The following is a 22,963-nucleotide window of genomic DNA, read 5'->3' on the forward strand; positions in this document are numbered from 1 at the left end:
TGAATTTCTGTAGTCTCCAGTATCATGTTCTATGGTGTCGGTTATGGCAGTTAGCGAGGCTTCCAGACATCGTCGGCGTCTAAGATCTAGTTCTGCAAGGACGAACTCTGCCTCATCCTGATTCATCAAATGTCCCATGGAGTCCCTGTGGATGACGCAGGCGTACCTTACGTCGTCTCTGTTGCTGGCGTTTCGATGTTCGTTGACGCGGACTGAAAGATTTCTGCCTGTTTCCCATACGCATTTCTTGGGACAGTATCCACAGGGAATGATGTAGACGCCCGCTGTGGAAGTTAGATGTGTGGGGGCTACATTTCACAGTAAGGTATTTGATAGATGACGTGTTTATGATGGAAACATTTATGTTGCTCTTAGCAAGTACTTGGCAAGTATTCGTGTCATTATCACCACATGAGAGTACTGTGAAATGCTTAGAGGACTGTTCCATGGGGGATTTGCTGAGGACAGCTTGTGCCTTGAATCTGCAATCCCGGATGAAGAAAGATGGAAACTGAAGACGTGTGAAGTCTTGTGTTACGTAAATACATTCTTCAAGAAAACAAGGGCTGGAGATGCGAAAAGCTCTCAAGAAGAAGCTAATAAGGACACCTCTTAATGCGGGTATCTGGTGCGAATAGAAGTGTTGGTAGGTTTCCCGTACACATTGAAGAGAAATCTGTCACTGTCGGGAGACCTGCACATCAGGACGTCGAGGAAAGAAGTTTGCCATCTTTTTCGAAATCAAGTATACACCTTATTGATGGCTCGACAGCACTAATCGTTTTGAAGAGGGCCTGGATACTGAAACGTTTCGAATAGAAAGCCAATATATCGCCAACGTATCTTAGCGAGGAAACGGTGCTGGTAATGAGGGCGCTGAATTTCTCGGTCTTTAGGTTCTAGTGTTTGCTCACGTGTCTTTCTAAACCAGTTTGTCGGTATCAGTTACCAAGGTTTATACCGCACTAAAGTATATCATATTTTCTTACTACTATCAGATATAATACCAGATATCATTAACCGTTGTTGCAAGCTAGTCACTCTTATTTCCATTAATTTTTTACATTTTCTTAAGCAATAACTTCCTCGCAACCATCTTCCCTACAGCTTTATTATGTTCACCATCATTTATTCTAACAAACATACTGATCGTTTCTCGCAACACTCTTCTATGAAATATCTCAAGCAAGAAGCCTATACAATATTTCAATTTCGTGCACTTTTGAAAGGTGATGGCTTGATTTAAGGGAAGAGTTCTTGATGGAAGGAATTGAAGCCCCGTTCAGGAGAGGAGAAATATCAAAGATGGAACAGATACAGAAATCTTCTACGACCCGCATAGCCAATAAAGCATTCAAATTACTGGGAAGGCCTTAAGTCTTAAATGTGTACTCAATTGAGCAGAGGAGAGAGCGATACATGATAATATATACCTGGAAAGTACTTGAGGGCCGTGTCCCAAATCTGCACACTGCCATAACATATTGGAAGGAGAGATATGGAAGGAAGTGCAAAATACACCCAATGAAAAGCAGGAGTTCAGGTGGCACAATAAGGAAACACTGTATCATCGTCCGTGACCCCAGACTATTCAACATCTTACCAGAAGATATCAGTAACACTGCTGGGACAAGTGTAGAAGTCATCAATAGGAAATTGGACAAGAGTCTTCACCAGGTGCCAGATCAACCAGACTCTGATGGATGTGTGGGTCAGAGGACCACCAGCAGTAACAGCCTGGTTAACCAGGCGAGCACCTGACAATCCTGGACTATGGTCGGGCTCCGGAAGTAGAAAAACTCTCGGAGCTCATCAAATGTATATCAAAGGTGTACCTCCGAGTCCCCGTACACAGATATTACTTTACGAGTTTAGCGTTTCCTCGTTAATATATTATACAGTAATAGCAGACTTCGTACTAAAGAAGCAGAACAAAGGTTCACTTATTCAGGCTCTGCATACTAAACATAACATTATAACGCTTACCAATTTCCCAACGAACATACATACATACATAAACACATACGTCTCTCGCAATTATGTTTGTCTGCAGAAAGTCACCAGCCTTCTTATGTCCTCCCTTCATTTTTTTAAATACTTTTTGCAAAGACCTAGGAGTGATTATGTCGGAGGATCTCACCTTCAAGGACCATAACATTGTATCAATCGCATCTGCTAGAAAAATGACAGGATGGATAATGAGAACCTTCAAAACTAGGGAGGCCAAGCCCATGATGACACTCTTCAGGTCACTTGTTCTATCTAGGCTGGAATATTGCTGCACTCTAACAGCACCTTTCAAGGCAGGTGAAATTGCCGACCTAGAAAATGTACAGAGAACTTTCACGGCGCGCATAACGGAGATAAAACACCTCAATTACTGGGAGCGCTTGAGGTTTCTAAACCTGTATTCCCTGGAACGCAGGAGGGAGAGATACATGATTATATACACCTGGAAAATCCTAGAGGGACTAGTACCAAACTTGCACACGAAAATCACTCACTACGAAAGCAAAAGACTTGGCAGACGATGCACCATCCCCCCAATGAAAAGCAGGGGTGTCACTAGCACGTTAAGAGACCATACAATAAGTGTCAGGGGCCCGAGACTGTTCAACTGCCTCCCAGCACACATAAGGGGGATTACCAACAGACCCCTGGCAGTCTTCAAGCTGGCACTGGACAAGCAACTAAAGTCAGTTCCTGATCAGCCGGGCTGTGGCTCGTACGTTGGTTTGCGTGCAGCCAGCAGCAACAGCCTGGTTGATCAGGCGCTGATCCACCAGGAGGCCTGGTCACAGACCGGGCCGCGGGGGCGTTGACCCCCGAAACTCTCTCCAGGTAAACTCCAGGTAATGTTTTTTCAGCACACAACAATATTAATTCTCGCTTTATTTCAGTACTCTTCCTTTTGGACTCCAGTTTGGACTTAAATTACTCAAAGATCATGTGCAAAATAAAAAAAAATGTACTCATCATCCTGTCCTATAGGTTTCCACATGAATCAAATTTTAAGAGAAATAATAGTCTATGAATTAACCCTTATTAAAAGTGAAGTGCTTTTAAATCCTGGCAAGTATGTTCTTTTCATTCATCAACAAAGTTGCTCCCATCGTTGTCATATCTGCTAACTCTTAATTAAAAGCTTAATTAGAGCATACTTGTGCTTCTTTTAATAAACATTCACTATTTTTTTCCCCAGAGAATGATCAAATCAGCAGTGACTCTGAGAATGTAGCCATCGAAAATTCCGATGATGTTACTGAAGCAGCCACTTCCTCTACCCCGACAACCACCCGTCGCACTCACTCTCGCCTTCCCATTGGTGATCGCCGCAACCCCCTCCTGCCGCCTCGCCGTACCATTATCCGGCCCGTCACGGATGAATCTTTCCAACGGCGACCATTCTTGCCCTTCCGTCGCCCCACAGAACGCCCAATACGTCCTTATCACGACCTGTTATCACGCCCTCTTTCAACTGAAGTCACATCACCTGAGATTCCCAACACCATGCCCACAGTAACACCAAAGCCACATATTCCCTTGAAAGACCTAGACCTCCCCGAAACACATCTTCCTTTGTTCCCGCCCAGTCGTCCACCACCAACGACGTTACCAGATACTACGACTATGTCACCTGCAGATACAACTCTCCCTCCTCATCTCCCACCTGCTCCTCCTCCTCCACCAAAAACCACCACTATCATTCCTATCCAGAGCTCACGACTAGAAGAGACTCCCCTACAAAATCAACGACCAGCAGAAATTCCCACACAAAATTCACGACCAGCAGAAATTCCCACACAAAATTCACGACCAGTAGAGAGTCACCTACAAAATTCACGACCAATAGAGATTCCTCTACAAAATTCCCCACCAAATTCACGGCCAGTGGTAATTCCCACTCAAAATTCACGACCAATAGTGTCCAACGATATTGCCAATCTACTGCTTCAAGATATTTTCGATCTTCCTGAGGGACAAAACCCACCACCAGTCAGGTTTGGACCGAACCAAATAACACCAAAACCAATAGTGCCAGTTAAGATCGCTTCTTCTCTACCAGAGATACCACCAGCTGTCAGAGATCAACTACCATTGGCTACTGATCCAGTATTAGCATCAGGTAGGTAAACAAAAATTTATCACACCAGTTTGTCACCCATCCCATGTCTCAATTCTTCATCCCATCATTATTATTCTCTTCTATGCACGAACTCATGTGATTAATTTTATCAAATCGCAGAACGGGTTGGCTGGATAATACACTGGCCTGCGAGTTTTAGGACTCGTTTGCCAAGAATTCGAGCTCCAGCCGTTCTGTGATTTGTTTGCAATCATGTTATTACGATTTCCTGAGTCATTTGTTTAATATCGATGCTAGTTAATAATCATGGTTTTCCTCCTAATAGATCATCATATTCATTAATAAACTTTTCATCACTAAGTCAGTATACGTTACTTTTTGTGCGAGTCTTTTGAAGCTGCCAACACAGATTAAGAAATTATTTTACATTTCCTAGTACACAGACACATGGATTATTAAGCTCACTACACAATGTATGTTATTTTCTGTACAGGTCTTCTGAAACTATCTGGGTGCAACATCTACGGTCGCATGTACGTGGTAAAGGATAGAATTCCCGAGCTCTCAGCCAAGTGCAAAGAGTGCCGCTGCACACCAGTCGGAGTGCAATGTCTCCCAATATGCTGATAGTGCCACTACTACTGCTACAGTACCTCCCACCCATACACTGGTTATTATTTCCATAGCCTGTGTTGTATGTTTAATTCCTCTGAAGTATACTGATGCTTTGTTGTTATGCTGAGCTATAATATAACGACTTATTGGGATTATTATAGCATGGATATAGTTGGGTGAAAGTATGGGACTCTGTGTTTGAAATATGTGAATATTTTAGTAAAGTTAATATTTGTAGTAAATGTTCTTTTATTAAACCAGACAAACACATTTTAGGAAGAATGTGATCATCAATATATAGACGTTAATGTGTTGGCATCGTCTGTGCTGTCACTACTTCCAACGAAGGCTGGCCGCTTACTAAATCTATTAATGAGCTGTTGTCATCTAAAAAGTTGCATTGCCTTCCATAGAAGTCGTCTGTCTCAATGCAGACATCAATAGTTAAATAACACCCAACCATTACATTTTACAAGGCAGAAAAAGATGAAAAGTTTCTTTCTTTCAAAATAAAAACATACAATCATGTTGAATAACCAGTATCCTCCAAGAAAGATGCTGATTGTGAATAATGTACTGTTCAAGGATTATTAACAGACTATTCCTATATTTTATGTTATCTAAAAATAAAAAATGGTCATATACATTTAATAAAAACTGCATGACACGGCTGATCTGTGCCTTTAAAACAGATTATTAACAATAAACACAAATCCCAGTGTAATTAATACGGAGTAACAGACAAAAATAGTTGTATGAAACATTAGCAGCAGAAATGTTGTTGTTCTTGTTGTTCTTGATTCGCAGGACTCTCCCGGCCCGGGTCTTTTCCAGATAGTGACCAGGCCTTGGCTCCCTGTCTTGGGAGTGTCTGAGACCTATGTCTGCCAACTGTCCCCAGGCCTAGCCCCATTCCCCGCCCTCACGGGACTCGTAAAGAGCAGCTAATTATCTGGTCTACCATCTGCCCCGCCCCAGGGGGGCTCGTGGGAGTGGCAGTCATATGAGCTGCAGGTGGTAGCAAGCTGTGGCTTTAGCACCTTCCCCGCCCTAAGAGGGCTCGTGGGAGTAGTGTCCCTACAGTAGCAGAGCTACCCTTTTTTTTATTAGACTGCTGAAACAAATTTGCAACTTTAGAGCGTTTTTATGAAGAAAACCTTTGCTCATGTGAAGCTTTATCAATCCATTGGATTGATAAAAATCGTCGTAAATTAAAACATTTCCTAGTAAAATAATTTAATGTTATTTGTGTGTTATTCACAGAGTGTAGGTATGCATAGACCAGGTTCCTGTAAGAACATAATAAAGAAGGAACACTGCAACAGGCCTCCTGGCCTATGTGAGGCAGGTCCAATTCTCCCACCGGCTTATGCCTTGACCTAGTAAGATCAGACACGACCTGCTTCCACATCGGGCAAATGTGACACCACCTATGACTGCTGCACCTCTCCTACCTACGGTTTATAAGCTCCTTCTCCGCTCATATGCCGTATTCTACTCAAGACTGATGGACCCTGAGCTGCTTTGGGGATTAGCGTGGACGGTTACAAAGCATGGCTTGCTTCTGCAGTGTTTTAAAAATTGAGGTTGGAGAGTTGAAGGAGGAGGTCTTGCTTCTCCAGGAGGAGATTAGGAGGTTGAAGGTCCACCTCAATGGGTCTGGGAGAGAGTGTGAGGTGGCTGGAGTTGTGGGGAATGAGGCTTCTAGCAGTGAGGTGCAGTCTGTCTCTCGCTGTGAGGAGGCTGTAGTTGGGGAGGTAGCAACGGCTACCAGCAGTGAGGTGCAGCCCAGCACCTGCTACAAGTGGCGAGTGGTTCACAGTAATGGGAGGCGCATCAGAGTAAGGAAAGTTAAGAGTGAAGATCTGAAGGTAGGAAATCGCTTCTCTGTTCTTCAGGATGAATGTACTTCAGTGGCCAGTGAAGGTAAGGGTACTACTGCCCCTGCTAATGGAGGTAAGCGCATTCTTGTGGTTGGTGACTCTCAGGTAAGATATATTGACCGTGCTTTTTGTAATAGGAATAAGAAGATGAGAGATAGAGTGTGCTTCCCTGGAGCTGGTGTTGGGGACATTGTCAACAGGCTGGATAATATCATGTCAGGTAATGGGAACAAGCCCATTATCTGTCTCAGTGCTGGTGGAAATGATATTGGGAAGGGTAGGAGAGAAGAGCTGCTAGATAAGTACAGGTCAGCTATAGATTTCATTAAGTCTAAGGGAGGGATCCCAATCATATGTAGCATCTTGCCTAGAAGGGGAGTAGGAAATGAATGGTTGTCTAGGGCAATTGGTGTAAATTGCTGGCTAGACAGATACTGCAAGGAACTTGCAATCCCATTCATTGACAACTGGAACAGCTTTTATGGCAAACATGATATGTATGCAAGGGATGGGGTACATCTCTCTGGGGCTGGGGTGGTAGCACTTGCAGACTTGATTGAGAAGGCCATTAGTGAAATGCCTATGACTTTAAACTGATGGAAGATAGAGGTATGGGTGTGTGTGGGAAACAAGCAGGTTGCAACACTAGGGTTGGAAACAGTAAATGTATAAAAGGCATTCAGCATGAAGTTATAAATAAAAAGAATAGATCAGGTCAGCAAACAAAGGGGGACAGCAGAGGGCAGCAAGGGACTAGCTCCCTTAAGGTTTACTATACTAATAGCAGGAGTGTAAGAAATAAGATAGATGAGCTAAGACTAATTGCAAGTGCAGGAAACATAGATATTATTGCTATAACAGAGACCTGGCTCAATCTGAAAGATAGAGAGATGCCCTCTGAATGTCACATACAAGGCTATAAATTATTCCACACTGACAGGGTCAACAGGAAAGGTGGTGGAGTAGCGATGTATGTCAGAGACAATTTAAATTGTTGTGTTAGACAAGATATTAAAGATGAATGGTTCAGAGAACCGACATGTTGATAAATTAGACACATGTGCAACTCTTGGGTATCTTTATTGAGGAAACGTTTCGCCACACAGTGGCATCGACTCAAGGTTGAGGGACTGATTACCTCATTCTCCTCCTGTTCTTCAAGATTCTCCTTTGTATGGACTGTTGAAGCCTCTGTGTGGCGAAACGTTTCCTCAATAAAGATACCCAAGAGTTGCACATGTGTCTAATTTATCAACATGTCGGTTCTCTGAACCATTCATCTACAAACCTGTCAGACACTGCAACTTCTTGGGATCTTAATACTTGGGAATTCTTCGCTTGCCTAGTTCTTGGGCACGACCTACTTCAACATTGAACAAATGTTACACGACCTATGACTGCTTCACCTCTCCTGCCAACGGTTTATAAGCTCCTTCTCAGCACGTATGCCGTATTCTATTCAAGATTGATGGACTGACCATATCGACTCAAGGTTGAGGGACTGATTACCTCATTCTCCTCCTGTTCTTCAAGATTCTCCTTTGTATGGACTGATGAAGCCCCTGTGTGGCGAAACGTTTCCTCAATAAAGATACCCAAGAGTTGCACATGTGTCTAATTTATCAACAAGATATTAAATTAGAAGCGTCAGCCACTGAATCTGTTTGGTTACAGCTTCTCGAGGGCCGAGAAAAACTAATTTTGGGTGTGATTTACAGGGCCCCAAATCTTGATAGGGAGTGCAGTAAACTTCTATGGGACGAAATTCGTAAGGCATCTACATACGAAAATGTTGTGCTAATGGGAGATTTCAACTATAGACAGATTGACTGGAGCAATTTGACAGGAAATTTAGAGTCAGGTGACTTTCTTGATACGATCCAGGATTGTTTTTTAAAACAGTTTGTGACAGAGCCAACTAGGGGAAATAACCTCCTTGACTTGGTTCTTGCCAGTAGGGAAACACTAATTAATAATCTTGAGGTTAATGATGAACTTGGGGAAAGTGATCACAAATCACTCAGTTTTAATATATCATGGAATTCCCCTAATAATGGCAATCAAGTCTCTGTCCCTGACTTCCGCTTGGCTGATTTCATAGGACTGAAAAATTACTTAGGTGGGCTGAACTGGAATGACCTGACTAAGGGTCAGGTAGGTGGTAATGGTTGCCGATATGACGCTTTCCAGGGCATAGTTCTAGCTGCTCAGTCAAATTATGTTCCAAATAGGGAAATCAGATCAAACAAAAATGATCCTAAATGGATGAACAATAGATTAAAATATCTAATTGGTCAAAAGAGAGACATATATAGGCAAATCAAAAGAGGGGAGGGGCAATTAAGAAATCGATATATTCAGTTAAAGAGAGAAATAAAAAAAGGAATTAGAAAAAAGCAAAAAGAGATTATGAGGTTAAAGTTGCAAGAGATTCGAAGACTAACCCAAAAGGATTCTTTCAGGTATACAGAAGTAAGATCAGGGACAAGATAGGCCCACTCAAAAGTTCCTCGGGTCAGCTCACTGACAGCGATAAGGAAATGTGTAGAAGTTTTAACACATGCAAGGGTTCTAAAGGAATGTAAAGAGGAGCTTAGCAAACCTTTGGCTAATCTTTTCAACATATCACTACAAACTGGCATGGTGCCAGATAAGTGGAAAATGGCAAATGTGATACCTATTTTCAAAGCAGGTGACAGGTCCTTAGCTTCGAACTATAGACCAATAAGCCTAACCTCCATAGTGGGAAAATTTATGGAATCAATAATTGCCGAGGCAGTTCGTAGCCACCTTGAAAAGCATAAATTAATCAACGAATCTCAGCATGGTTTTACAAAGGGGCGTTCCTGCCTTACGAATTTATTAACTTTTTTCACTAAGGTATTTGAGGAGGTTAATCATGGTAATGAATATGATATTGTGTATATGGACTTCAGTAAGGCTTTTGACAGGGTCCCACATCAGAGACTATTGAGGAAAATTAAGGCACATGGAATAGGAAAATTTTTTTCCTGGATAGAGGCATGGTTGACAAATAGGGAGAAATCAGAGTGGGGAAGCGTCACGAACGGTGTTCCACAGGGGTCAGTGATGGGCCCCCTGCTGTTCACAATATACATATATGCAACAGTTAGGTATCTTTATTTCGAAACGTTTCGCCTACACAATAGGCTTCTTCAGTCGAGAACAGAGAAGTTAATAGAAGCAGAAGAGACTTGAAGACGATGTAATCAGTCCATCACCCTTAAAGTTTTGAGGTGGTCAGTCCCTCAGTCTGGAGAAGAATATTGTTCCATTGTCTGAAACAATATTCTTCTCCAGACTGAGGAACTGACCACCTCAAAACTTTAAGGGTGATGGACTGATTACATCGTCTTCAAGTCTCTTCTGCTTCTATCAACTTCTCTGTTCTCGACTGAAGAAGCCTACTGTGTAGGCGAAACGTTTCGAAATAAAGATACCTAACTGTTGCATATGTGTCTTAGCTAACAACCTGTCGGTATTTTATACCATTTTATTGTTCACAATATACATAAACGACATAGATGAGGGCATAAAGAGCGACATCAGCAAGTTTGCCGATGACACCAAAATAGGCCGTCGAATTCATTCTGACGAGGACATTAGAGCACTCCAGGAAGATTTGAATAGACTGATGCAGTGGTCGGAGAGGTGGCAGATGCAGTTTAATATAGACAAATGCAAAGTTCTAAATGTTGGACAGGACAATAACCATGCCACATATAAACTAAATAATGTAGATAGATCTTAATATTACGGATTGCGAAAAAGATTTAGGAGTTCTGGTTAGCAGTAATCTGAAACCAAGACAACAGTGCATAAGTGTTCGCAATAAAGCTAATAGAATCCTTGGCTTCATATCAAGAAGCATAAATAATAGGAGTTCTCAGGTTGTTCTTCAACTCTATACATCCTTGGTTAGGCCTCATTTAGATTATGCTGCACAGTTTTGGTCACCGTATTACAGAATGGATATAAATGCTCTGGAAAATGTACAAAGGAGGATGACAAAGTTGATCCCAAGTATCAGAAACCTTCCCTATGAGGATAGACTAAGGGCCCTGAATCTGCACTCTCTAGAAAGACGTAGAATTAGGGGGGATATGATTGAGGTGTATAAATGGAAGACGGGAATAAATAAAGGGGATGTAAATAGTGTGCTGAAAATATCTAGCCTAGACAGGACTCGCAGCAATGGTTTAAAGTTGGAAAAAATCAGATTCAGGAAGGATATAGGAAAGTACTGGTTTGGTAATAGAGTTGTGGATGAGTGGAACAAACTCCCAAGTACAGTTATAGAGGCCAGAACGTTGTGTAGCTTTAAAAATAGGTTGGATAAATACATGAGTGGATGTGGGTGGGTGTGAGTTGGACCTGATAGCTTGTGCTACCAGGTCGGTTGTGTGTATGTATAATGTTCGCCAAGACCATAGTCCTGGCACGGGTCCCAATCTTGCGATGACCCGTCTCTGGCTCCCGATGGAGAAAGGTTTCCACAATGATGCGACGCATGCCGCTCAAGCGCCCCTCTGGTCAGTTCAACTGGTGCATCTCATAAGCGACACCATATGTAACTATGGACACTAGCGAGGAGGAGGATATGTCATTATTACAGGTAACAGCTTGTCTGGTTCGTTGACCCCATGGTACACTAGTGTGGCCGCAGTCATCTCTGGGTCCTCTTCGGGAGGGAATATCACCCCTAGTTGCCTGCGGAGTGTCTTAGTAGCTTCGCACTCTAGAAGATAGTGTGTTAGGGGCCGCTGGACAACGTGCTGACAGTACTGGCACATCTCCTCCTCTGCCTTGTCTACCATCCTCTTGGCTGTGGGAAAGCCCAAACGAAGCCGATGGATGGCGGTACACTGCGCTCTGGACCAGCTTCTATCATATGGAGGGGGTTCTCCCTGAGTCGCTGCTCGGTACCACTGTTGAGATGGGGTATCACCTAAGACCTCCCCCATAAGTTTCGTGGCTCTGGCAGCCACCAGTTTGGTCTGTCGTAGGCTGATTGGGATAGTAATCCCAACATGTGGATAGTCTGTTGCTGCCTTGGCTGCATCATCTGCCGCCTCATTTCCCCGGATGCCAGCATGGCTGGGGATCCAGTTCAATGTCGATCTATTACCCTGAACTTCTAAGGCTGTCATTATGCTCAGGATCGATGTGATGAGGTGAACATTATCCTGTGGTTGAGGATGGGAGAGGGCATTGATTGCAGAGGTGGAATCAACATGTATGACAGGTCGGAGTCGATGTCGTAGGGCATGTGACAATGCCTGCTGAATCGCCACCAGCTCAGCTTGAAGGATCGTGCAGTGGTCAGGGAGTCGCCAGCCTTGTGTGTGACCATTGTGGTACAGTCCAGCTGCTGCTCTCTTCCTGTCAGGGTCGACAGAACCATCTGTGAAATACACTGCACACGTGCCTCCCTCTGCCAGTGCCATGCTTGTCTCAGCATGATTGCTGAGGGTGTCTTGACTGCAGAGACACTTAGAGATGGGTAGCTGCATAATGAAAACATCGGCTGGATCTGGGCGCCAGGGAGGTGGTGGATGGTACCCAGCAACAGGAAGGTCACAACTCTTCTCACAGAGCAGCTGTACAGGCAGCAGCTTCCGCCCAGCAGCACAAAATGAACGAATCCAGGAGTAATCCGTGAAGAGTGTGGGATCTTGTGACATGGTTGTTAATATCCGTCTCCTTAGTGGGGTAACTTGCTGCCGGTGCAGAATCGTGGCCACTTTGCAGGCGTTTATGTATCTTACTCTGTCAGCCAAGGAAGGAAGCCGGGCCTCAGATCTGAGACATACTGTGTTGGTCCAGATGGGGGCACCAAGCATAGTTCTTATCGCCTGGTTTTGTACGACCTCCACCCTTTGCCTGCTCTGCGGGAAGAGATGAGCTAAAGCCGGTGCACCATAGTCAATGAGCGAGCGAATAGCTTGTATATAGTACAAGCGAAGTACATCTTTGCTTGCCCCTGCACGGTGCCTCGTCATGGCTCTCATGGCGTTGAGTCTGAGTAGAGCACGTGACCTGACATACTCGGCCTGTTTCTGAAAGGTCAGCTTTTTATCAATGTAGATTCCCAAGTACAGGTAGGAGCCTGTCCACTCAAGTTCTATATCCTGAATACGTAATCTATTCATAGGATCTGGTCCCTTGAACATCATTGCAAGAGATTTCTCGGCCGAGATCTTGAGGCCTAGTTCCTTGCAAGACTGCATAATTAGGTCCAAAGCTCTCTGAACCTGTCGTTCTAAATTGCCTTTCCCATTCACTACTAGTGCAAGATCATCAGCATAGCTGAGGAGCTGTGTACCACTATGAAAGGGAAGGCTCACAAGTTCCTGCATGAGGATGTTAAACAGGGTAGGACTGAGCACACCTCCTTGTGGCGTACCGTTTTCCAGGGTTTTAAAGGAAGAGTAGTGTCCCTGAAAGCTGACACAGGCCTGCCTGCCCCTAAGGTAGGACTCTATCCAGGCCAGGAGGCGTCCTTTGATTCCCTTCCGAGCTAGTATTGCCAGAATTGCTGTGGGGCTGGCTAGCTCAAATGCCTTCTCAAGGTCGAGGTAAACGACGATACTAGTTTTTTTTGTTGCTATCAGCAATCTGGCTTAGTAGAGTGGTTATGCACTCTGCTGTTCCCACTCCTTTGGTGAAGCCAAATATGTGATGATGAGAGGGTCCAAGTTTCCATAGGAGGCGGTTTAACACCATCCTCTCAGCAGTCTTGGCTAAGCAGCTGGTCAGCGATATGGGTCTCATACTGCCTGGGTCCTTGGGCTTTGGAATTGGTACGATTGTAGCTTTCTTCCAAGCTGCTGGGAGTGTCCTGGCCCTCCACGACTTGTTAATGACGTCTAGTATGGCCTCCCATCCACTCTGCCCAGCCCGTGAAATCATGGAGTACGTCACACCATCGATGCCCGGGGCAGTGTCACCTGTGTTCTTAATGGCACGTCGGAGTTCCAAGTCCGTGAGGTCTACATCAGTCACATCTTCCGATTCACATGCAGCTTGTATCGTTAGCTGGCGCTGTGGCAGAAGATCCGTCTGTATATTCCGGATGTCCTGTGGGAGCTGAGTGGAGGCTCCCCTGGAAGTGAAAAGCTCCACTAGTTTCTCTGCTTCCTGGGATGGGTTCGGGTGTGCTGGTGGCCTCGGCTTGCTCTTGCCAGTTGCTATGTTGAGCTTGCCCCATATCTCAGATAAGGTGGTGTGATGCCCGAATGTTGAGCACCACTCCAGCCATTTCTCAGTTTTTACTCTGAGAGAGATTCTGCGGGCATGCTGCACAATGGCTCTCAGAGTATTCCTGTTCTCTGCCGTAGGGTTACGCCTGTATAGCTTCCTAAAAGAGTTGATGCGGTGGTTCTGCTCCCGCACCTCGTCGTTGTAGAACCACCAGTCTCTTTTGTGAGTGCGTCCTGCGGACTTCTTTGGAATTGCGCACTCTGCTGCCTGGATGAGAACAGTGATTAGCTCCTGTTCAGCCGTATCACAGTCTTCAGATAGAGAGTATGTGGACCACCAGTTATGAAGATAATCCTGGAACACCTTCCAGTTGGCCCTCTTTACGTCCCATCTAGGAGGCAGCACAACTGTGGGAGGCCTGTTGATGTTGAAGGTGGTGATCACTGCAAAGTGGTCACTGACAAGGTGAGGATGAGTTTCCCATGTGGCTCCTGCTGCGAGTTGTCTTGACCCAAAGGTAAGGTCGAGGCAGCCACCCAACAGGTGTGTGGGGTCTCCATTGTTTAGCAACTTTACCTCTGGAATATCGTGTAGGAGCATTGCTATATGTCTGCCAGCAGCATTGGTTGCTGAGTGAGAGTGCAGAATCGGGTGATGTGCGTTGAAATCTCCACCCACAATAATACACTCTGCGTGCTAGTGCGAGGAGCTCTGCAATGTCGAGGGTGTGTCTTGGGTTCTTGTAGATGTTATAGATGGTAATGGGCGCCCCAGGTATGTGCACAAGGATGGCCTGTACCTCGACATCCTCCCCACAGTCCACAGGGTTGGCTATAACCTCGTGAGGTATTGTATTGGATACAAATACAGCTGTGCCTCTGCAGTGAATGCCCGGGTCCATGTGCCGAAAATACCCAGCAAAACCGGGTAGTCTTGGGCACATAGTCGGGACAGTCAGAGTTTCTTGTAGCAAGACGATGTCAACCCGATCCCGAATTACTGCCTCCAGCAGTCGGTTGCCGTGTGTCTCCCTTAAGCCAAGGTGACCTGACCTGACTAGGTTGGGTGCATTGGCTTAAGCCGGTAGGAGACTTGGACCTGCCTCGCATGGGCCAGTAGGCCTGCTGCAGTGTTCCTTCGTTCTTATGTTCTTATTACCTAATTCTCCTCCTATTCTTCAAGCTTCTCCTGTGTATGAACTGATGAAGCCACTGTGTGGCGAAACGTTTCCTTAATAAAGATACCCAAGAGTTGCACATGTGTCTAATTTATCAACATGTCGGTTCTGTGAACCATTCATCTACAATCCTGTCAGAATGAACATCAAAATGGTATACAATACCGACAGGTTGTTAGGATAGTCAGATTAGGTACAGGGATAGTCAGATTAGGTACATGGATAGGGCATTCTGTTTGAAGGATAGGAGTAGGAGGCAGAGAGTGTGTTTTCCTGGGGCTGGGATGAAGGATATTGTTAGCCGTCTGGATGACATCATGAGAGGTAATGGGAGCAATCCTATTATCTGTCTCAGTGCTGGAGGCAACGATGTTGGCAGACGTAGGAGTGAGGACCTGATTAGCAGGTATAGGTCAGCAATAGAGATAATTAGGAAGAAGGGTGGGAAACCTGTCATTTGTGGCATTCTGCCAAGGAGAGGAGTTGGAAATGAATGGTTGTCCAGAGCAATTGGTGTCAATTGCTGGCTGGACAAATACTGTAAGGAAAATGCAGTAACATTCATTGACAACTGGGACCTCTTCTATGGCAGAAATGACATGTATGCCAGGGATGGGGTTCACTTGTCTAGGTGTGGGGTGGGAGCACTGGCCAACGCAGTGGAGGGAGCTGTTAGGTCTTTAAACTAGGAATAGTTAGTGGTATGGGTTTTGGCGGGAAAACTGTGAAGTCGCAGGGTAGTAACATGAGTACTAGGAGAACTAGTAATAGGCAAAATGAGGAGGATATTGGAAAGCCAGTGGCACAAATTGACAATGACAGTAATAGGTTTAGTGGAATAACAGAAAGGAGCAGTAAGGGTAAAGAGATAGGAGGGTCATTAAATATTTATTACACAAATAGTCGCAGTGCTAGGAATAAGATGGACGAGTTGAGACTAGTTGCTAGTGCAGGTAACATAGATGTATTTGCCATTACTGAGACGTGGTTTAATTCAAAAAGTCGGGACATGCCTGCAGAATGTCACATTCAGGGTTTTAAATTGTTCCAAGTAGATAGAAGTATCGGGAAGGGGGGTGGGGTGGCATTGTATGTCCGAGATCGCTTGAACTGTTGCATAAAAACGGGTATTAAGTCTGAAGTAACACATACAGAGTCTGTTTGGATAGAATTTTCAGAGGGGCATGAAAAATTAATTTTAGGTGATATACCGTCCCCCAAATTTAGATAGGGACCAAGGGAGACTACTATGGGAGGAAATTGTTAGGGCCACAAGGCACGATAATGTAGTAATTCTAGGAGACTTTAATTTTAGTCATATTGATTGGAATTTCTTGACTGGGAATTTAGAATCATACGATTTCTTAGAAGTAGTTCAGGATTGTTTTTTGAAGCAGTTTGTGACAGAACCTACAAGGGGTAATAACCTGCTTGACTTAGTTCTGGCAAACAATGAATCCCTTGTTCAAAATTTAGAAGTCTCAGAGGAACTGGGTGCTAGCGACCACAAATCAATTACATGTAGAATTGAATGGAAGTATGATAGTAGGGATAACTCAGTAACAGTCCCAGATTTTCGCTTAGCAGATTACGATGGGCTTAGAGAACACTTATCATCTGTTGACTGGGGTAACGAAGAGAGCTATCAATATGACAGTTTTCTGAACACAATACATGCTGCTCAAAGAACGTTTATCCCTTATAAGGAAATTAGATCAAATAGAAATGACCCAAAATGGATGAATAATAGGCTGAAATATCTACTAGGGCATAAGAAAGGAATTTATAGGCGTATCAAAAGAGGCGAGGGTCATCTTGTGAATCAGTATATTGACATTAAGAGGGACATTAAAAAGGGGATAAGAAAAGCTAAAAGGGACTATGAAATTAAAGTTGCTAGGGATTCTAAAACTAACCCAAAAAGTTTTTTCCAGGTCTATAGAACAAAAGTCAGAGATAAGATAGGTCCCCTTAAAAATAACTATGGGCATCTTACTGACAAAGAGAATGAAATGTGCTCGATTTTAAATAATTATTTTCTCTCGGTTTTTACTCAGGAAGACACTAATAATATTCCGGTAATTAATTTTTATAGTGGATCAGAAGAAGATAAATTATGTAACATCACAGTCACTAGTGAAATGGTTGTGAAGCACATAGACAGACTGAAGCAAAATAAGTCACCGGGTCCTGATGAGGTGTTTTCAAGGGTTCTAAAGGAATGCAAAATGGAAGTCTGTGAACCATTAACTAATATTTTTAATTTATCTCTTCAAACAGGTGCAGTGTCTGATATGTGGAAGATGGCTAATGTAATTCCTATTTTTAAAACAGGGGACAAGTCGTTACCGTCAAATTACCGCCCAATAAGCCTGACCTCAATTGTAGGCAAATTACTAGAGTCAATTATAGCTGAGATTATAAGAAGCCATCTCGATAAGCATAGCTTGATAAATGATACTCAGCATGGATTCACAAGAGGCCGGTCTTGTCTAACTAATTTATTAACTTTCTTCAGTAAAGCTTTTGAGGCTGTTGACCACGATAAAGAATTTGATATTATTTACTTAGATTTTAGTAAGGCATTTGATAGAGTTCCACACCAAAGACTGTTGAAGAAAGTAGCAGCTCATGGCATTGGGGGAAGGGTGCTCTCGTGGATCGAATCATGGCTCACAGACAGGAAGCAAAGAGTGTCCATAAATGGGGTTAAATCCGAGTGGGGATCAGTAACAAGTGGCGTTCCACAGGGATCAGTCTTGGGCCCGTTGTTGTTTATAATATATATCAATGATCTTGATGAAGGAATTACTAGTGATATGAGCAAATAAAGGTATAAAATACCGACAATATGAAAGTTAAGACACATGTGCAACATCTGGATATCTTTATTGTAGTAGACGTTTCGCCATCCAGTGGCTTTATCAATACAGATTCTAGGACATAATAGGAAGACAGTAGAACTATATACAAAAGATGAGGTAATCAGTCCCTCGGCCTTGGAGTTAGTGTTCACAGCATCGTGGTGGAGGAGAGTCTGGAGCAAAGGCAAGAAGACTGGCGCTTTTTATAGGCGTCAGTGAATGGGACGGGCAGCAGACGAGGGCAGTCACTGGTAGGCGGGATTCCCCAGTGGAAGTAGGTCCTTCCCAAAGAGATGGGTTAGTTGCAGCAGCCGTGAAGAAGGTCTTGTAGATGTCCTCTGAACCAAGATTCCATGATGTTGCAGTGTCTGACAAGTTGTGCAAGAAAGGTATAAAATACCGACAATATGAAAGTTAAGACACATGTGCAACATCTGGATATCTTTATTGTAGTAGACGTTTCGCCATCCAGTGGCTTTATCAATACAGATTCTAGGACATAATAGGAAGACAGTAGAACTATATACAAAAGATGAGGTAATCAGTCCCTCGGCCTTGGAGTTAGTGTTCACAGCATCGTGGTGGAGGAGAGTCTGGAGCAAAGGCAAGAAGACTGGCGCTTTTTATAGGCGTCAGTGAATGGGACGGGCAGCAGACGAGGGCAGTCACTGGTAGGCGGGATTCCCCAGTGGAAGTAGGTCCTTCCCAAAGAGATGGGTTAGTTGCAGCAGCCGTGAAGAAGGTCTTGTAGATGTCCTCTGAACCAAGATTCCATGATGTTGCAGTGTCTGACAAGTTGTGCAAGAAAGGTATAAAATACCGACAATATGAAAGTTAAGACACATGTGCAACATCTGGATATCTTTATTGTAGTAGACGTTTCGCCATCCAGTGGCTTTATCAATACAGATTCTAGGACATAATAGGAAGACAGTAGAACTATATACAAAAGATGAGGTAATCAGTCCCTCGGCCTTGGAGTTAGTGTTCACAGCATCGTGGTGGAGGAGAGTCTGGAGCAAAGGCAAGCAAGCAAAGCAAACAAGTTTAGGTAAGATCCCAATGGGATGAGCGGGGAAGACGGGACAGATGAAGAATAGCTCTGGAGAGGAGTGTTCTTAGTAAGAGAAATAGAGCCAGGGCTTAACCCAGCAGCTAAGGCGATCGTGGGGCAGACTTGAGAACAGGAATAGCAGGGACTGTTGCATTGAACTTGTTGTAGTTGAAGTCTTGAATCTTGAGTAGCTGGCAGCAGGCTAGGTCACATCAGAGGGTAGAACACATATGGGAGTTATAGGAGTAACTGAGGAGGCAGGTTAGCAATGGAGCCATTTTCAAACTTTTTGAAGCTGCTTCTAGATAGGTGGTATAATTTAGCCTTGTTGCTGAAGGTGAAACGTAGAGGCTTGATGAACTCAAGAACTTGGGTGAGTGTGAAGTGAAGCGGTGATTCACATGCATACTTGACTGTTCCAGCACCGAGGCTTTTGTAGAGTTCAGTACAGGTCATGGTGTCAGTATTTGAAGGAGAAGTGTAAAAGGTAAGGTTTTCCCATGAGGGTTTACTGGAGTCGTCGTTATCTTCCTCTTCTGGAGTGGATTCACTGGGAGAATCTACAATGGTGGTAGCAGGTGACTGAGGTTCGACAGGAGCAGCTGTGAGGTGTAATGGTTGTGTAACAGCAGGCTGGGAGAGGTGGGAGGCGGTGGTTGAGGCAACTTGATCAACGTTGTCAGCGGTGGAAGTGGTTATAGAAGTTACAGGAGCAGTTGCTTGGGCAGGAGACAGGTCTGTAGGTGCAGTAAAGTTCAGGACGTTGGGAAGGATCTTGAGGATGTCTTCTGAAGGTGTGGATTCCGGAAAATTGAAGGCAGGCATGTTGTTCAGACGGAATAGTTCGTTAATAGTGGTGTTGAAAGTGCCGGGGCTTGCTGCGTTTGCAAGGTGTGCATACACCATGCAGTACAGCACCTTGGAAGGAGCACCGTCGGGGAGTGGAGAGAGGGAGTTGCTGGGCGATGGTGCCTGTAGATTAGCGTGTAGAGTCTTGATGGCGTCGGTTTGTGGTTTGGTTATTGCAGCATATGTCGGTGAATTGGAGGTTTTCTTCAGAACTTTAGTTTTCTTCAATATGATTTCTTTCCTGAGTGGGCACTTAGCTGCAAGGGTATGATGATTACCCTTGCAGTTAAGACATGTTGGTGTTGTAGTAATGGTGCAGGATCTGAAATCGTGTCCATCATTCCCACATTTTGAACAAAACTTCTTATTCTTGATGGGGCAGTCCTTGGTGGTGTGATTATAGGAGTAGCAGGTCCAGCAGTGGGAGATGTATGTGAAACGTTCTTGTTCTATATGACTTGGGTGAATGTGGTAATATGAGATGGCCAGACCGTCAGAGAGAGCTTGGGCAGCCATGGAGATGTCTGAGAATGTAATCTTTAGCATTGATGTGGCGTTGGGGATCTTTGAGATGCTGTCTACCGAGGCCCACGTGTTTTGTTCCTCAATAGATGTCTTCAGTGCTTCAGTAGAGAGAGAGGTGACGATATTGTCAAGTCTTTTCACAAAGACCGAACGTTTCGACTTCAAGAATGGAGACGGGGATAGAGTGAATTGTTGTGTTTGTAGGGTCCTGATTGAAGAGTCGTCCATTAGTTTTAGTGCTTCCGTGTCATCTGTGCAGACGACAATGAAGGAGTCTTTCAGAGAGTGGATTGCCGTAAATTTGACCTGCAGGCAGGTCCTAACGACGGTAGCTAAAGCTAACTTCGAGGAGTCATTTATTGCACCATTCACAGGCTTGATTTTCACACGATTCGACAGCATTGTGAAAAGGATATCACGTTTGTAGAATATAAATTCTACACCCCGACAGGGTCGAAGAGAGGCTTCTTGCCGTGTAGAGCAACGGCAGGTGTCGTCCCATTCAATAAAAAGTGCCAGTCTTCTTGCCTTTGCTCCAGAGATGCTTCTAACTCCAAGGCCGAGGGACTGATTACCTCATCTTTTGTATATAGTTCTACTGTCTTCCTATTATGTCCTAGAACTGTATTGATAAAGCCACTGGATGGCGAAACTACAATAAAGATATCCAGATGTTGCACATGTGTCTTAACTTTCATATTGTCGGTATTTTATACCTTTCTTGCACATTCCACTGGGGAATCCCGCCTACCAGTGACTGCCCTCGTCTGCTGCCCGTCCCATTCACTGACGCCTATAAAAAGCGCCAGTCTTCTTGCCTTTGCTCCAGACTCTCCTCCACCACGATGCTGTGAACACTAACTCCAAGGCCGAGGGACTGATTACCTCATCTTTTGTATATAGTTCTACTGTCTTCCTATTATGTCCTAGAATCTGTATTGATAAAGCCACTGGATGGCGAAACGTCTACTACAATAAAGATATCCAGATGTTGCACATGTGTCTTAACTTTCATATTGTCGGTATTTTATACCTTTCTTGCACAACTTGTCAGACACTGCAACATCATGGAATCTTGGTTCAGAGGACATCTACAAGACCTTCTTCACGGCTGCTGCAACTAACCCATCTCTTTGGGAAGGACCTACTTCCACTGGGGAATCCCGCCTACCAGTGACTGCCCTCGTCTGCTGCCCGTCCCATTCACTGACGCCTATAAAAAGCGCCAGTCTTCTTGCCTTTGCTCCAGACTCTCCTCCACCACGATGCTGTGAACACTAACTCCAAGGCCGAGGGACTGATTACCTCATCTTTTGTATATAGTTCTACTGTCTTCCTATTATGTCCTAGAATCTGTATTGATAAAGCCACTGGATGGCGAAACGTCTACTACAATAAAGATATCCAGATGTTGCACATGTGTCTTAACTTTCATATTGTCGGTATTTTATACCTTTCTTGCACAACTTGTCAGACACTGCAACATCATGGAATCTTGGTTCAGAGGACATCTACAAGACCTTCTTCACGGCTGCTGCAACTAACCCATCTCTTTGGGAAGGACCTACTTCCACTGGGGAATCCCGCCTACCAGTGACCGCCCTCGTCTGCTGCCCGTCCCATTCACTGACGCCTATAAAAAGCGCCAGTCTTCTTGCCTTTGCTCCAGACTCTCCTCCACCACGATGCTGTGAACACTAACTCCAAGGCCGAGGGACTGATTTCCTCATCTTTTGTATATAGTTCTACTGTCTTCCTATTATGTCCTAGAATCTGTATTGATAAAGCCACTGGATGGCGAAACGTCTACTACAATAAAGATATCCAGATGTTGCACATGTGTCTTAACTTTCATATTGTCGGTATTTTATACCTTTCTTGCACAACTTGTCAGACACTGCAACATCATGGAATCTTGGTTCAGAGGACATCTACAAGACCTTCTTCACGGCTGCTGCAACTAACCCATCTCTTTGGGAAGGACCTACTTCCACTGGGGAATCCCGCCTACCAGTGACCGCCCTCGTCTGCTGCCCGTCCCATTCACTGACGCCTATAAAAAGCGCCAGTCTTCTTGCCTTTGCTCCAGACTCTCCTCCACCACGATGCTGTGAACACTAACTCCAAGGCCGAGGGACTGATTTCCTCATCTTTTGTATATAGTTCTACTGTCTTCCTATTATGTCCTAGAATCTGTATTGATAAAGCCACTGGATGGCGAAACGTCTACTACAATAAAGATATCCAGATGTTGCACATGTGTCTTAACTTTCGTACGTAATAAGGCAAATAGATTACTGGGATTTATATCAAGAAGTGTAAGCAACAGAAGTCCAGAGGTCATACTGCAGCTTTATACATCATTAGTAAGGCCTCACCTAGATTATGCAGCTCAATTCTGGTCGCCATATTACAGAATGGACATAAATTCGTTAGAAAACATTCAGCGTAGGATGACTAAATTAATACATAGCATTAGAAATCTTCCTTATGAAGAAAGATTGAAGACTCTTAAGTTACATTCACTTGTTAGACGAAGAATGAGGGGAGACCTGATCGAAGTGTATAAGTGGAAGATAGGTATTAATAAAGGGGATATTAACAAGGTCTTGAGGATATCTCTCCAAGAGAGAACCCGCAGTAATGGATTTAAATTAGATAAGTTTAGATTTAGAAAGGACATAG

The 22,963-nt window shown here is 44.1% G+C and overlaps 1 protein-coding gene and 1 long non-coding RNA gene across 5 annotated transcripts in view; one reads left to right on the plus strand and one right to left on the minus strand.

The window, feature by feature from the left end:
- LOC128690286 (mucin-2) overlaps positions 1-4,938 on the plus strand; it is a 111,733-nt gene extending 106,795 nt beyond the window's left edge. For all 4 annotated transcript variants that reach the window (XM_070090537.1, XM_070090538.1, XM_070090539.1 and 1 more), the window contains 2 exons: positions 3,203-4,126; positions 4,581-4,938. In XM_070090537.1, coding sequence (XP_069946638.1) covers positions 3,203-4,126; positions 4,581-4,714 — 1,058 coding nt within the window. In that variant the 3' untranslated portion in view covers positions 4,715-4,938. The remainder of the gene's footprint in view (positions 1-3,202; positions 4,127-4,580) is intronic.
- The window catches only part of LOC138853510 (uncharacterized), a 211,779-nt gene that overhangs the window by 25,090 nt on the left and 163,726 nt on the right, over positions 1-22,963 (minus strand). The window lies entirely within an intron of this gene.

Source organism: Cherax quadricarinatus, chromosome 32, assembly GCF_038502225.1.
Source record: "Cherax quadricarinatus isolate ZL_2023a chromosome 32, ASM3850222v1, whole genome shotgun sequence".
Lineage (NCBI taxonomy): Eukaryota > Metazoa > Arthropoda > Malacostraca > Decapoda > Parastacidae > Cherax > Cherax quadricarinatus.